The sequence below is a fragment of the Homalodisca vitripennis genome, chromosome 4 (genome assembly GCF_021130785.1).
Source record: "Homalodisca vitripennis isolate AUS2020 chromosome 4, UT_GWSS_2.1, whole genome shotgun sequence".
In the NCBI taxonomy this organism is placed as follows: Eukaryota; Metazoa; Arthropoda; class Insecta; order Hemiptera; family Cicadellidae; genus Homalodisca; species Homalodisca vitripennis.
In genome coordinates this window covers 727,660-741,352 of record NC_060210.1, presented here as the reverse complement: position 1 = coordinate 741,352, position 13,693 = coordinate 727,660, and the positions used below count along the sequence as shown (strand labels likewise).

At 38.3% G+C, this 13,693-nt stretch overlaps 1 protein-coding gene across 1 annotated transcript in view; it reads right to left on the bottom strand.

Moving 5' to 3' along the window:
• Positions 1-8,622: 8,622 nt before the first annotated feature.
• The window catches only part of LOC124358881 (dedicator of cytokinesis protein 1-like), a 49,808-nt gene continuing 44,737 nt past the window's right edge, over positions 8,623-13,693 (bottom strand). The window contains 4 exon segments of the mRNA XM_046811116.1: positions 8,623-8,776; positions 9,860-9,921; positions 9,923-9,961; positions 12,525-12,712. Of these exon segments, the coding sequence (XP_046667072.1) occupies positions 8,638-8,776; positions 9,860-9,921; positions 9,923-9,961; positions 12,525-12,712 (428 nt within the window). The 3' untranslated portion in view covers positions 8,623-8,637.

Here is a 13,693-nt window from a genome sequence, read left to right as displayed (position 1 = left end):
GTCGGGTAGGATAACAATCTGCAACAGATGAAAGAACATGCACTAGATGTTTTGCAAACATTTATTGAAGACCCACATACATCGCTCAGAAAAGCTGCACAGCAACATGATATGCACCCTATGTCTGTGAGTAAGATTTTGAAAATTAATAAATACAAAACCATTTAAAAGTTCATTTAGTCCAACAGTTAAGGTGAGGATGATTACGACAGAAGAGTTGAGTTTTGTGAACTTGTGATGCGCAAATGTGATGACAATAGAGAGTTTCTGACCAACATACTATTTTCTGATGAGGCAACTTTTTTTCCTAAATGGCAATGTTAACAGGCACAATTGCCGTTACTGGGCTAGTGAAAACCCACATTGGATTACTGAGTCCCATTCACAGCAACCACAAAAACTGAACGTATGGAGTGGAATTTTAGGTAACAAAATTGTTGGACCCTTTTTCATCAATGGAAATTTAAATGCCGAACTTTACTACAATATGCTCCAAAATGAAATAATCCCAGCTATTCAAATTGCATCAGGGAGAATACTTTGATAATGTATGGTTTCAGCAGGATGGTGCTCCACCCCATTATGGGAGACAGGTAAGAGAGTATTTGGATTTAAGGTTTCCTCATAAAATGGATTGGCCGAAGAGGAGAAATCGAATGGCCTCCAAGATCTCCGGATTTGTCCACCAATCGATTATTTCCTATGGGGTCATTTTAAAATTCAATGTTTATAGAAGAAAGCCTCATAATTTGGAAGACCTAAGAAAAACAGGATTATAGAGGAGATTGCTTTGATAACTGAAGAAATGTTAGGCAACTCTGTCGAATCATTTTACACAAGATTGGCTCATTGTCAAACCGTAGAAGGAACACAGTTCGAAAAATTGCTTTGACACCAAATGCAGGTAAAACGTTTGTTTGTATAGACTTTTCTAACAGCATACATTATTTTTTTATTTGTAATAAGAAATCAATAACATAAGTATTTCCAAAATTGTACTGTAAATAAAAACTGGCAAATTTGTGCTAATAGAACCAGCTTATAATGAAATTTTTGTTTTATTTAATTGAACATTTAAAAAAATGCTAAAAAATTAGTGGAACACATTTTGTGGCAAGAACCATGTTAAAATTACATTGTTGAACATCAGTAAATTTTCAATACTAAAAATGCTCTATTTTCTGATAGAATAATTCCTTTGAGATGCGGTTTTGTGGCATTCAATTCAGTAAGCTATTACCTTTAAAAATTATGTATCACAAGGTATAGGCTTCCATTAAGAAATATTCACGATACCCTCGGCAGGACGTCCCGTCCCCCGTTGGTGGGACATAACAAAACATTGTTCCAAAAAGTAGATGCCCAATCTCTATCACGATTGTAAGAGGTTTCAAATTTATATTTAAATTATTAAAGGATATATTTGGTGTGTTTCCAGACATAATATACACCCATATATATATATATATATATTTTATATATATATACACATGATACATAACTTTATAGTATTATTATATTTGACATGAAAGAACTTAATAGGCAAGAATAAAAAGTAGGCATATTTGGGAAACATATTATTTAATCGTCTATGCGAAATTTCAACACAATCGTAGATAGTATCTTATAAGCTACAGCGTCACAAAATCCAGATAAAAACTATTATATTCACTATTAAAGCAAATATTTAAAAGACAAATATGAATATAGAACAATAAACATTTTAACACTTTTTATATATTTTATTGTACAATGTACATTTCGAATTCAATGAATTCATCATCAGGTATTTGTAGGTTTATTGAATTCGAAATATACATTGTACAATAAAAAAATATATGAAGTTTTAAAAGGTTTATTATTGTATATTTATATCAAAACATTTTCGAGGTTAAATTTTGTAATATAGATAAATTTGCTTGTGTAGCTGGTTGAATGCTAGGGGGTACTAATTCAGTGACTGGGTCATGTCCATGCGCTGAATAAGCACCCCCCTGTCGTGACATCAAAGGCCGAGGGGGTGCTTATTCTAGGGGGTGCTAAACCAGCGTTCCCCTCTAGGTGCAGGGTGCCATGCCTTTTCCTCTCTCCTTGGCGGCCAAACCGTTTTCAGACCCCAATTGCAGTCTGAGCTCGCAATTCAAGGGGAATATTAAACCCAGATGTCATCCCGTCGCTCATGGCGTCAATTCGACACGAAAAGGGTGTGCTAAATCAGTACGCATTAGGTTTATGCATAAGACCGAGTCCATGCCCTGAAAAAGCATCCTTAGAATAAGGGTGCATTATCAGTGCCTTGACCGTATCCATATTCTGATTTAGTACCCCTCGATTCTATTTTGGCCACATCTTGGCCTTGTGGCTGAAAACATAGATTTCAGCAATCTACTCACCGATTACTTGTCTACACAAAATTATTTAACAAGTAACTACAGTATTCCACATCTCGGCCTTTTGACTGAGAACGTAAATTTCAGCAATCTACTCAGAGACTTTTCGCATCTCGGCCTTGTGGCTGAGAACGTAGATTTTCAGAAAGCTACGTACGGATTTTTCGCATCTCGGCCTTTTGACTGAGAACGTAAATTTCAGCAATCTACTCAGAGACTTTTCGCAACTCGGCCTTGTGGCTGAGAACGTAAATTTCAGAAAGCTAAATACGGACTTTTCACATCTCGGCTTTGTGCCTGAAAACGTAAATTTCAGCAATCTACTCAGAGACTTTTCGCATCTCGGCCTTGTGGCTGAGAACGTAAATTTCAGAAAGCTACGTACGGACTTTTCGCATCTCGGCCTTGAGCCTGAAAACGTAAATTTCAGCAATGTACTCAGAGACTTTTCGCATCTCGGCCTTGTGGCTGAGAACGTAAATTTCAGGAATCCACTCAAAGACTTTTCGCATCTCGGCCTTGTGGCTGAAAACGTAAATTTCAGAAATCTACGTGCGGACTTTTCGCATCTCGGCCTTGTGCCTGAGAACGTAAATTTCAGCAATGTACTCAGAGACTTTTCGCATCTCGGCCTTGTGGCTGAGAACGTAGATTTCAGAAAGCTGAGTACGGATTTATCACATCTCGGCCTTGTGGCTGAAAACGTAAATTTCAGCAATCTACTCAGAGACTTTTCGCATCTCGGCCTTGTGGCTGAGAACGTAGATTTCAGAAAGCTACGTACGGATTTTTCGCATCTCGGCCTTTTGACTGAGAACGTAAATTTCAGCAATCTACTCAGAGACTTTTCGCATCTCGGCCTTGTGGCTGAGAACGTAAATTTCAGAAAGCTAAGTACGGACTTTTCACATCTCGGCCTTGTGCCTGAAAACGTAAATTTCAGCAATCTACTCAGAGACTTTTCGCATCTCGGCCTTGTGCCTCAGAACGTAAATTTCAGAAAGCTACGTACGGACTTTTCGCATCTCGGCCTTGTGCCTGAAAACGTAAATTTCAGCAATCTACTCAGAGACTTTTCGCATCTCGGCCTTGTGGCTGAGAACGTAAATTTCAGCAATCCACTCAAAGACTTTTCGCATCTCGGCCTTGTGGCTGAGAACGTAAATTTCAGAAAGCTACGTACGGACTTTTCGCATCTCGGCCTTGTGCCTGAGAACGTAAATTTCAGCAATCTACTCGAAGACTTTTCGCATCTCGGCCTTGTGCCTGAAAACGTAAATTTCAGCAATCTACTCAGAGACTTTTCGCATCTCGGCCTTGTGGCTGAGAACGTAAATTTCAGCAATCTACTCAGAGACCTTTTGCATCTCGGCCTTGTCCCTCAGAACGTAAATTTCAGCAATCTACTCATTCGCATATGTTGAGGCTCGCAGAAACGTAAATTTCAGCAATCTACTCAGAGACTTTTCGCATCTCGGCCTTGTGGCTGAGAACGTAAATTTCAGAAAGCTACGTACGGACTTTTCGCATCTCGGCCTTGTGCCTAAAAACGTAAAATTTCAGCAATCTACTCAGAGACTTTTCGCATCTCGGCCTTGTGGCTGAGAACGTAAATTTCAGAAAGCTACGTACGGATTTTTCGCATCTCGGCATTTTGACTGAGAACGTAAATTTCAGCAATCTACTCCGAGACTTTTCGCATCTCGGCCTTGTGGCTGAGAACGTAAATTTCAGAAAGCTAAGTACGGACTTTTCACATCTCGGCTTTGTGCCAGAAAACTTAAATTACAGCAATCTACTCAGAGACTTTTCGCATCTCGGCCTTGTGCCTGAAAACGTAAATTTCAGCAATCTACTCAGAGACTTTTCGCATCTCGGCCTTGTGGCTGAGAACGTAAATTTCAGCAATCTACTCAGAGTCTGTTTGTGTCTCGGCCTTGTGGCTGAGAACGTAAATTTCAGCAATCCACTCAAAGACTTTTCGCATCTCGGCCTTGTGCCTGAGAACGTATAAATTTCAGCAATGTACTCAGAGACTTTTCGCATCTCGGCCTTGTGGCTGAGAACGTAGATTTCAGAAAGCTGAGTACGGATTTATCACATCTCGGCCTTGTGGCTGAAAACGTAAATTTCAGCAATCTACTCAGAGACTTTTCGCATCTCGGCCTTGTGGCTGAGAACGTAAATTTCAGAAAGCTACGTACGGACTTTTCGCATCTCGGCCTTGTGCCTGAGAACGTAAATTTCAGCAATCTACTCAGAGACTTTTCGCATCTCGGCCTTGTGGCTGAGAACGTAAATTTCAGAAAGCTAAGTACGGACTTTTCACATCTCGGCCTTGTGCCTGAAAACGTAAATTTCAGCAATCTACTCAGAGACTTTTCGCATCTCGGCCTTGTGGCTGAGAACGTAAATTTCAGAAAGCTACGTACGGACTTTTCGCACCTCGGCCTTGCGCCTGAAAACGTAAATTTCAGCAATGTACTCAGAGACTTTTCGCATCTCGGCCTTGTGGCTGAGAACGTAAATTTCAGCAATCCACTCAAAGACTTTTCGCATCTCGGCCTTGTGCCTGAGAACGTAAATTTCAGCAATGTACTCAGAGACTTTTCGCATCTCGGCCTTGTGGCTGAGAACGTAGATTTCAGAAAGCTGAGTACGGATTTTTCACATCTCGGCCTTTTGAATGAAAACGTAAATTTCAGCAATCTACTCAGAGACTTTTCGCATCTCGGCCTTGTGGCTGAGAACGTAAATTTCAGAAAGCTACGTACGGAAATTTTCGCATCTCGGCCTTGTGCCTGAAAACGTAAATTTCAGCAATCTACTCAGAGACTTTTCGCATCTCGGCCTTGTGGCTGAGAACGTAAATTTCAGAAATCTACGTACGGACTTTTCGCATCTCGGCCTTGTGACTGAAAACGTAAATTTCAGCAATCTACTCAGAGACTTTTCGCATCTCGGCCTTGTGGCTGAGAACGTAAATTTCAGAAAGCTACGTACGGAAATTTTCGCATCTCGGCCTTGTGCCTGAAAACGTAAATTTCAGCAATTCTACTCAGAGACTTTTCGCATCTCGGCCTTGTGGCTGAGAACGTAAATTTCAGAAAGCTACGTACGGACTTTTCGCATCTCGGCCTTGTGCCTGAAAACGTAAATTTCAGCAATCTACTCAGAGACTTTTCGCATCTCGGCCTTGTGGCTGAGAACGTAAATTTCAGAAAGCTACGTACGGATTTTTCGCATCTCGGCCTTGTGACTGAGAACGTAAATTTCAGCAATCTACTCAGAGACTTTTCGCATCTCGGCCTTGTGGCTGAGAACGTAAATTTCAGAAAGCTAAGTACGGACTTTTCACATCTCGGCCTTGTGCCTGAAAACGTAAATTTCAGCAATCTACTCAGAGACTTTTCGCATCTCGGCCTTGTGCCTGAAAACGTAAAATTTCAGCAATCTACTCAGAGACTTTTCGCATCTCGGCCTTGTGGCTGAGAACGTAAATTTCAGCAATCTACTCAGAGTCTGTTTGTGTCTCGGCCTTGTGGCTGAGAACGTAAATTTCAGCAATCCACTCAAAGACTTATCGCATCTCGGCCTTGTGGCTGAAAACGTAAATTTTCAGAAATCTACGTGCGGACTTTTCGCATCTCGGCCTTGTGGCTGAGAAAACGTAAATTTCAGCAATGTACTCAGAGACTTTTCGCATCTCGGCCTTGTGGCTGAGAACGTAGATTTCAGAAAGCTGAGTACGGATTTATCACATCTCGGCCTTGTGCCTGAAAACGTAAATTTCAGCAATCTACTCAGAGACTTTTCGCATCTCGGCCTTGTGGCTGAAAACGTAAATTTCAGAAAGCTACGTACGGACTTTTCGCATCTCGGCCTTGTGCCTGAGAACGTAAATTTCAGCAATCTACTCAGAGACTTTTCGCATCTCGGCCTTGTGGCTGAGAACGTAAATTTCAGCAATGTACTCAAAGACTTTTCGCATCTCGGCCTTGTGCCTGAGAAACGTAAATTTCAGCAATCTACTCAGAGACTTTTCGCATCTCGGCCTTGTGGCTGAGAACGTAAATTTCAGAAAGCTGAGTACGGATTTTTCGCATCTCGGCCTTGTGCCTGAGAACGTAAATTTCAGCAATCTACTCAGAGACTTTTCGCATCTCGGCCTTGTGGCTGAGAACGTAAATTTCAGAAATCTACGTACGGACTTTTCGCATCTCGGCCTTGTGCCTGAGAAAACGTAAATTTCAGCAATCTACTCAGAGACTTTCTGGGGGTGGGGGGGGGGGGGGGTGGGGGGGGGGGGGGGTGGGGGGGGGGGGGGGTGGGGGGGGGGGGGGGTGGGGGGGGGGGGGGGTGGGGGGGGGGGGGGAAGGCGCCTTTTGAACGCCTTGGGCGTTAGGGAATTTTTTTATTGAATTTGGCAGTCTGTTAATAAAATTAACACACTGCCTGTGAGGGCAGGTGTTCAAAAACCACTGTTCTGTGGCTTGCAGTTCGTAGTAATTCTCTACCTCGTGTCTCATGCGTATGTATGTCCCGGCCTCTGGTTAAGACACACTTATACATACAAAAACGAAGTGGTTTCTAAAATGTACAGACACGGGAGAGTTAACAGCTGTAATTCCTTAAAAGCTTGCCTGCACGACTCTCTGAATTTTATTTTTGCAATTATTTGAATAGCTTTTTTTGGAGTTTGAATGCTCTCTGAAACTGAGAGCTTGCGCACGCTCCCCACAGGACCATTCCGTAAGACAAATGGGGGTAAATTAAGCCATAATACGCCGTTATCAGTACCTGACTTGGGCAGTATTTTGCTAAGGATCTCAAGACATAAATGCCTGAGGAAATTTTTGCGCAAACATGATTGATGTGTTCATTCCAAGTCAACCCTCGATCAAGGTGTATTCCTAGGAATTTTGAAGACAGGACTTCTTCCAGTGTGGAATCAGCTAACAAGACGGCAGATCCACAATGGTTGCCTACATCGCGCAAAGCAAAATTTAAAACGTTGGATTTTGAGGAGTTTTGTTGTGAGATTGAGGCTTTGGAAGTATTGTACACAGTTATTGATGTCAACAAAGGCCTGTTGTTCCAACACTTCACTTGATCTTGCACTAAAACAGAGAGTCGTATCATCAGCATACTGCACTAGTCCTCCATGCAGAAGTGATGATCCTATGTCGTTGACATAAAGCAGGAAAAGCACAGGACTGAGAATGGATCTCTGGGGAACACCGTACCTCAGTTCTATTGGTTTTGACGATTGATTTGATATTTGGACAACTTGGGATCTATGACTTAGAAATGAGCTAAGCCATTTAAGTGGCACGCCTCTGATGCCATGGGACCCAAGTCTGTCGAGCAGTAGCTATCCAGTGATAGTGAGAGGTTACTGTTGCTCCTTTTTGTTTAACAAAAGGAATTTTAAATGTGTGACGCAAATGAAAATCCCATGAGGTGTGAAGTCCGGTCGGTAATACGGTCGGTTTTTGTTGGCACCAATTGAGATTTATTGCCAACTCTGTGAATTTTATGGAAACAATGTGAGTAGGTTTAAAAATGGCCTAAAGTGAATGATGATGAACGAAGTGGATGGCCCAGCATAGTGCCTGATGAAATAGTCTAAAATCAATGAGAGGATTAGAAAAGACTGCCGATTCACAATAACAAAATTCTCCACTTAGTTTTCCTCAAATTTCAAGGAGTTTGTTACATGAAATTGTAACGCAGAAGTTAGGTTACCATAAATTTTTATGCAAGATGTTTACCGAAAATTTTAACAAAAACCCATAAAACTCATATGTATGTTTCATTGATATTTTTAGACACTTACGAAGAAGATGAGGACTCGTTACACATTTGAATCATTACAGGAGGCGAGACTTAGATAATACACATAATTGCGAAATGAAATTTCAGTCTATGGAGTGGAGGCACACATAACGACATGGAACTGCGGGAGGGTGGGACTACCTGGTTTAAGTCTCAACTGGAATTTCAAAACTAGATCACCGCTATGATAAGTGCTTAAATTTGTATGATGACTATGTTGAAAAATAGTATTTTAGTGTCACTCTCAAATGTATATAATACAATTTTTTTCTGACACTTTGTTTCGTTTGTATCAAAACGTAATCTACTTTCTGGATAGCCCATGTAAAACAATTACAATTATTGTGAAATCTACTCAGAATAATTAGGTAATAGAATCATAAATGCATGTGCAGGTGGAAGCAAATACTCACTCTGAGAAGAGAATACGAGATCGTACAATGAACCTCATGATGTACTGCAGTGACTTCATCGTCTTCAACAGTAGATCCTTGTCTTCTGAAGAGTTGGCATTGTCTACATGGTGCTTCAGTACCACTATCAGTTTGCTGTAAGCATTTATACTTCATTCAGTTAGTTATCTTTTTTAGTTAGTTCTATATATTCACATATAAGTGTTAATAATATTTTAAAATTTAAGAAATTTAAATCAGAAACTTGATAACATTAGTACTGTATATTATTTTAATGCTCAAGATAAATTACAATTAACAATTATCCCACAACATAGCATATGCACCTTTACACGCAGCACATATGGTTTTTGTAACATCATTTACGCCTTGGAACACAGGGCATAAATAATTTTAAATACTTCTGTAGTTCTAGAAACATCCGCAAAAGAGCATGGTGATGTTGCTTGAAAATTTTTATTCAAACAAATTTATGATTCTAAATCATTGACAGAAAAAATTGCTACATGTATCTATTTCAATCAGCTGTTACTAGTGATATTCGTTTCTAGTTCATAAGTGTTTCATATTATCTTATGCTATAATGTTAAGTGCTGTACCAAGTTTTATTAGTTGTTATTTTAGTTTTTCTTATGCTCTTTGTGTGAATTATCACAGACAATAACAAATCCAGATGATTCATATTTTAATAAATTTGTCAATAGTATAATGAATACACAATTTTCAAGCAAAAAATATATTTTATTATTTTTGGTTAGGGTTTTTGTCACTTTATTTAAAAACAAAAAGAGGAAAAAAATCTGGGTGATCTAAAAAAACGGTAGCTCATTAACACGTTAACAACATTTAACTGAACAGATACACGTGAACTTTTCACAACTGCCGTCATGTACTCTGTCGGGCTTTTGTAAATCGTGTTACCCTGTCGGGTGCACAACTGCTTAATATTGAAGGTAAAATAATTTCTTTAGATACAAAGAGAAAAGTTTAAAAAACATTTAAATAATTTTTGTGCAAAATTGCAAAACCTACATACTTTTCTCACTATACTTAGACGTATAACGTAAAAAACCAATTACGGTTTTTTGCCATTATTATTGAAAATTAAACGGCAAATAAAAATGTCCGGAAAAAAGTCGTCATTATGAACTTCTGAAGTAGCTTGGTGTTTTAAGGGTAAACAAAAAAAACACTGTTCAATGCATAAAGAACACTAACTTGTATGCCAGAGTCGCACTAAAGCTCTCCTGAATGTAGAGATCCAAAACAGGCTGGAAGTGTTTGATACTTTCTATCAGACACCAGACCGATGATGTACAGCTGACAAACAAAAAATCATATTTAGCAAAAATAAAATCAAAGTTTAACACACATCAAGTCTTAGTTCTAAAGCTTCTTGATTTTTGCATTGAATCCAGAAGCTTTTATTGTCATTGAATACACAAAGGTTCAATAATTGACCACTGTCAAAAACATAGTAAACATCTACTGTTTAGTATTGTATGTTACTACGTATGCAGTATTATTACTAATGAAACCTACATTACAGTTAAAATTATTTTCCTTTAAATTATTCACGCATTTGTAGCTGGAGCTAAACATTTTACAAGTGTTAAAATTAAAAGGTTTACAATAACAAAATAAATACATAATGTAGCAATTAAAAATAAAAACACAGGAAGATAAAAACAACTACATACAGTGTTACCTAAAAATCTTCAGCTTTAAGACTTAAGGTGTTGAGAAATAAAATTATTCCCCAAACAACAGTAGTAAATAAAAAAAAACAAAATTAACCCTTTGAGTGCCGAAGCATCGCTATTTGCGATCCTGCATTATATGCAAGAAAATGCCAGAATCGCTTTTTGCGACTTCTGCAGTAACGCTTATATTTTATATAGTATTTATCTAAATTGGCCTCAATGACTATACATACGCATTTCAAAGGCTTCAACATAACTTTTGATGAAGGTTTTTGTTGCATTCTGGTTAGATTCATGATTTTACAGCGGTTTTAAAGAGAGCACGAGTTTAGGAATCGACAGCTACACGGACGAGCCGTCACATGTTTTGTTTGCGCTGGTGTTTATTTCACAAATGTTTGTAAATATTGAAAGTTTTTTAAGTGTAAAATGGCTTTGTGGTGTTAGTATCTTCGTATTATTTCGTTTATGTATGTTGTTCTAGTTTGTGTGTAAGTAGAAACAATAACTTGACCGTGAGTTACGGTGATCGTAAGCAGCTAGTACTTTACTAAATACATTTGTATAGTTTTTTTAGTTTTTACGTTTTTTTTTGTGTTTGTTCAGTGATATTTATAAGCAATGAGTCGTAAAAACATTGCTGACAATGAAGACCTAGTATTGCAGGCATTAGATTTAAGCATTAGCAGTGTAGACAATATACAGTGTTAGGTTAGGTTAGAACATTTCTAGTTTTGTAGCGGTTTATATTTTCATATTTATTTCAAAATTTTATTTATAAGTATAAAAAAGTTGTTGGATGTCTTTTTGTAAAGAATTAAATGGAGTATAATATAGAATAACTCAAAGTGAAAAAATAAAATATTTCAATAACTAAGTTGTGTCAAAATAAAAAACAAAATGTTTTTGCTCATATAGTTTTTGTTTATGTTTTTTTTTTATTGGTATAAAAACACTAAATAAGTAATCATCAACGTATTATATTTATTAACAAAATATATTTATCTACAAAAAAAAAAACAAAAACCAGGACATTATACAAAAAAATAATTTTTTATGAATTTTTAACCAGACCCTTGCAAAATCAGGCATTTTCGCTTGGCATTTTATGTGTACCATATAGTAAAACGCCGCGGCACTCAAAGGGTTAAACAGATACAATTACTGAAAATAAATAGAATTTACAATTATAATATTAAGATACTTGCATCACGGGCTGAGAATTAAATGACAGTGTATAAGCGAGTTTTGCCTCCCCATTTGCCTCCTATTATTTAGATAAGAGGCCATTAAGGAAAACTCTTTACCTTGTATACCATAACAACAGTTTTCTTAAAATCAAATCATAAGATATACTGTTAAATGCTTTAGACAGATCAATTCAGGTGGTAGATAATATACCCTTGCTTTCAAGGCTTCTCAAGATTTTTTCAACAACTAATTCCACTTCTGGAAAACTTATGAACTTAAATTGTATCGCAAACTAAATTATGGACTCAACAATTAACCCACAAAACATCATAAACCACTTGGAATTTTGACTCACTTCTCTACATAGTCACCATGAACATTTAAACATTTTTCATGTAGTAGGACCAGCTTTTGGATCCCATCATCAAAGAACTCTGCCTCCTAACCATTAAACCAGTCAGTAACTGTTTCTTTCAACATGTCATAATTTCCAAAGTGCTTCCCACCTAGAAATTCCTCAAGTTTTGAAAAAATAATGAAAGCCTGATGCTAAGTTATGTATGGTGGATGATCCAGTAATTCCCAATAAAACTTATCCAGCTGCGTCTGTTCTTACCACGACGTGAAACCGAGCATTGTTGTGAAGCAGAATGATACCACTAGAGAGCAGGCCTCGCCGGCAGTTTTGAATAGCACGCCTAAGCTTCAATAAGGTTTAACAGTATACCTCCGCATTTATTGTCATTCCTTGTGACAGAAAGTCTATCAAAAGTATGCATTTTTCTGTACCAAAAAACTATGCCCATGATTTTCCCTGTTGAAGGTTCTTGTACGATCCCACTGTTTAGAGTCCCACTTCTTGTAGAGATGAACCAACCAGTAACATTCATCCCATTATTAGGTTTATTAAATCACATTTATATTTACAAAAATTAAATAAAAATAATAAATTTTTTATCTTAATGACTATTGTAATTATTTAAAGTTACCAAACACTCGAAGACCATGTTGTCATAAACGTCTGAGTCAGAGTTCTGCATGAGAATGTTGAAGAGAGCGTCCAAGACATCTTGCAGGAATTTGACCACCTCCTCTCCATCCACTTTCATGAGTGCATTGAGACTATCAGCAAGAGTATCAGGCTGACTTGTCCAGTTCAGCAGACCCAACAGGTCAACTGCAATTAAACATCTAAGTTAGAGTTCTGCATGAGAATGTTGAAGAGAGCGCCCAAGACATCTTGTAGGAATTTGACCACCTCCTCTCCATCCACTTTCATGAGTGCATTGAGACTATCAGCAAGAGTATCAGGCTGACTTGTCCAGTTCAGCAGACCCAACAGGTCAACTGCAATTAAACATCTAAGTTAGAGTTCTGCATGAGAATGTTGAAGCGAGCGTCCAAGACATCTTGCAGGAACTGACCACCTTCATGAGTGCATTAAGACTATCAGCAAGAGTATCAGGCGGACTTGTCCAGTTCAGCAGACCCAACAGGTCAACTGCAATTAAACATCTAAGTTAGAGTTCTGCATGAGAATGTTTGAAGCGAGCGTCCAAGACATCTTGCAGGAACTTGACCACCTTCATGAGTGCATTAAGACTATCAGCAAGAGTGTCAGACTGACTCGTCCAGTTCAGCAGGCCCAACAGGTCAACTGCAATTAAACATCTAAATCAGATTTCTGCATGAGAATGTGGAAGAGAGTATCCACCTCTCTTAACAAACCTCTTGGAGGATATAAAAGTAATTCTTCTTCAAAAAGCCAATGTCCATTAATTCTTATATCGATAGTCATATTAAGTTCATTTATCCAAATATTTAACATGCCTAGTTTATTTTTAATTTACTGGATATTCACATGAAAGATGTAAATCGCATTAAGTCGGTTACTGTGTTGTTATCAGTGGCGAGGGCAGGTGGCAAATTGGGGACTGGGGATGGTGAGTTTCCCGAGATGTTGGCTTCATTTGTTTGGGCTGACTGCAATACTGGCGATTCAGTACGATACTGATGGACACTTGTATTGTTAGGGATGATGTGGGTTGCTTGTCTGGATTCTGTCTTACTCCTTGTATTATCTCATAAGCAGCCACATTTTACCACTAACACTAAGGTGCAAACCATGTCTAGTACACAAGTGTTTACTTCCTTTACT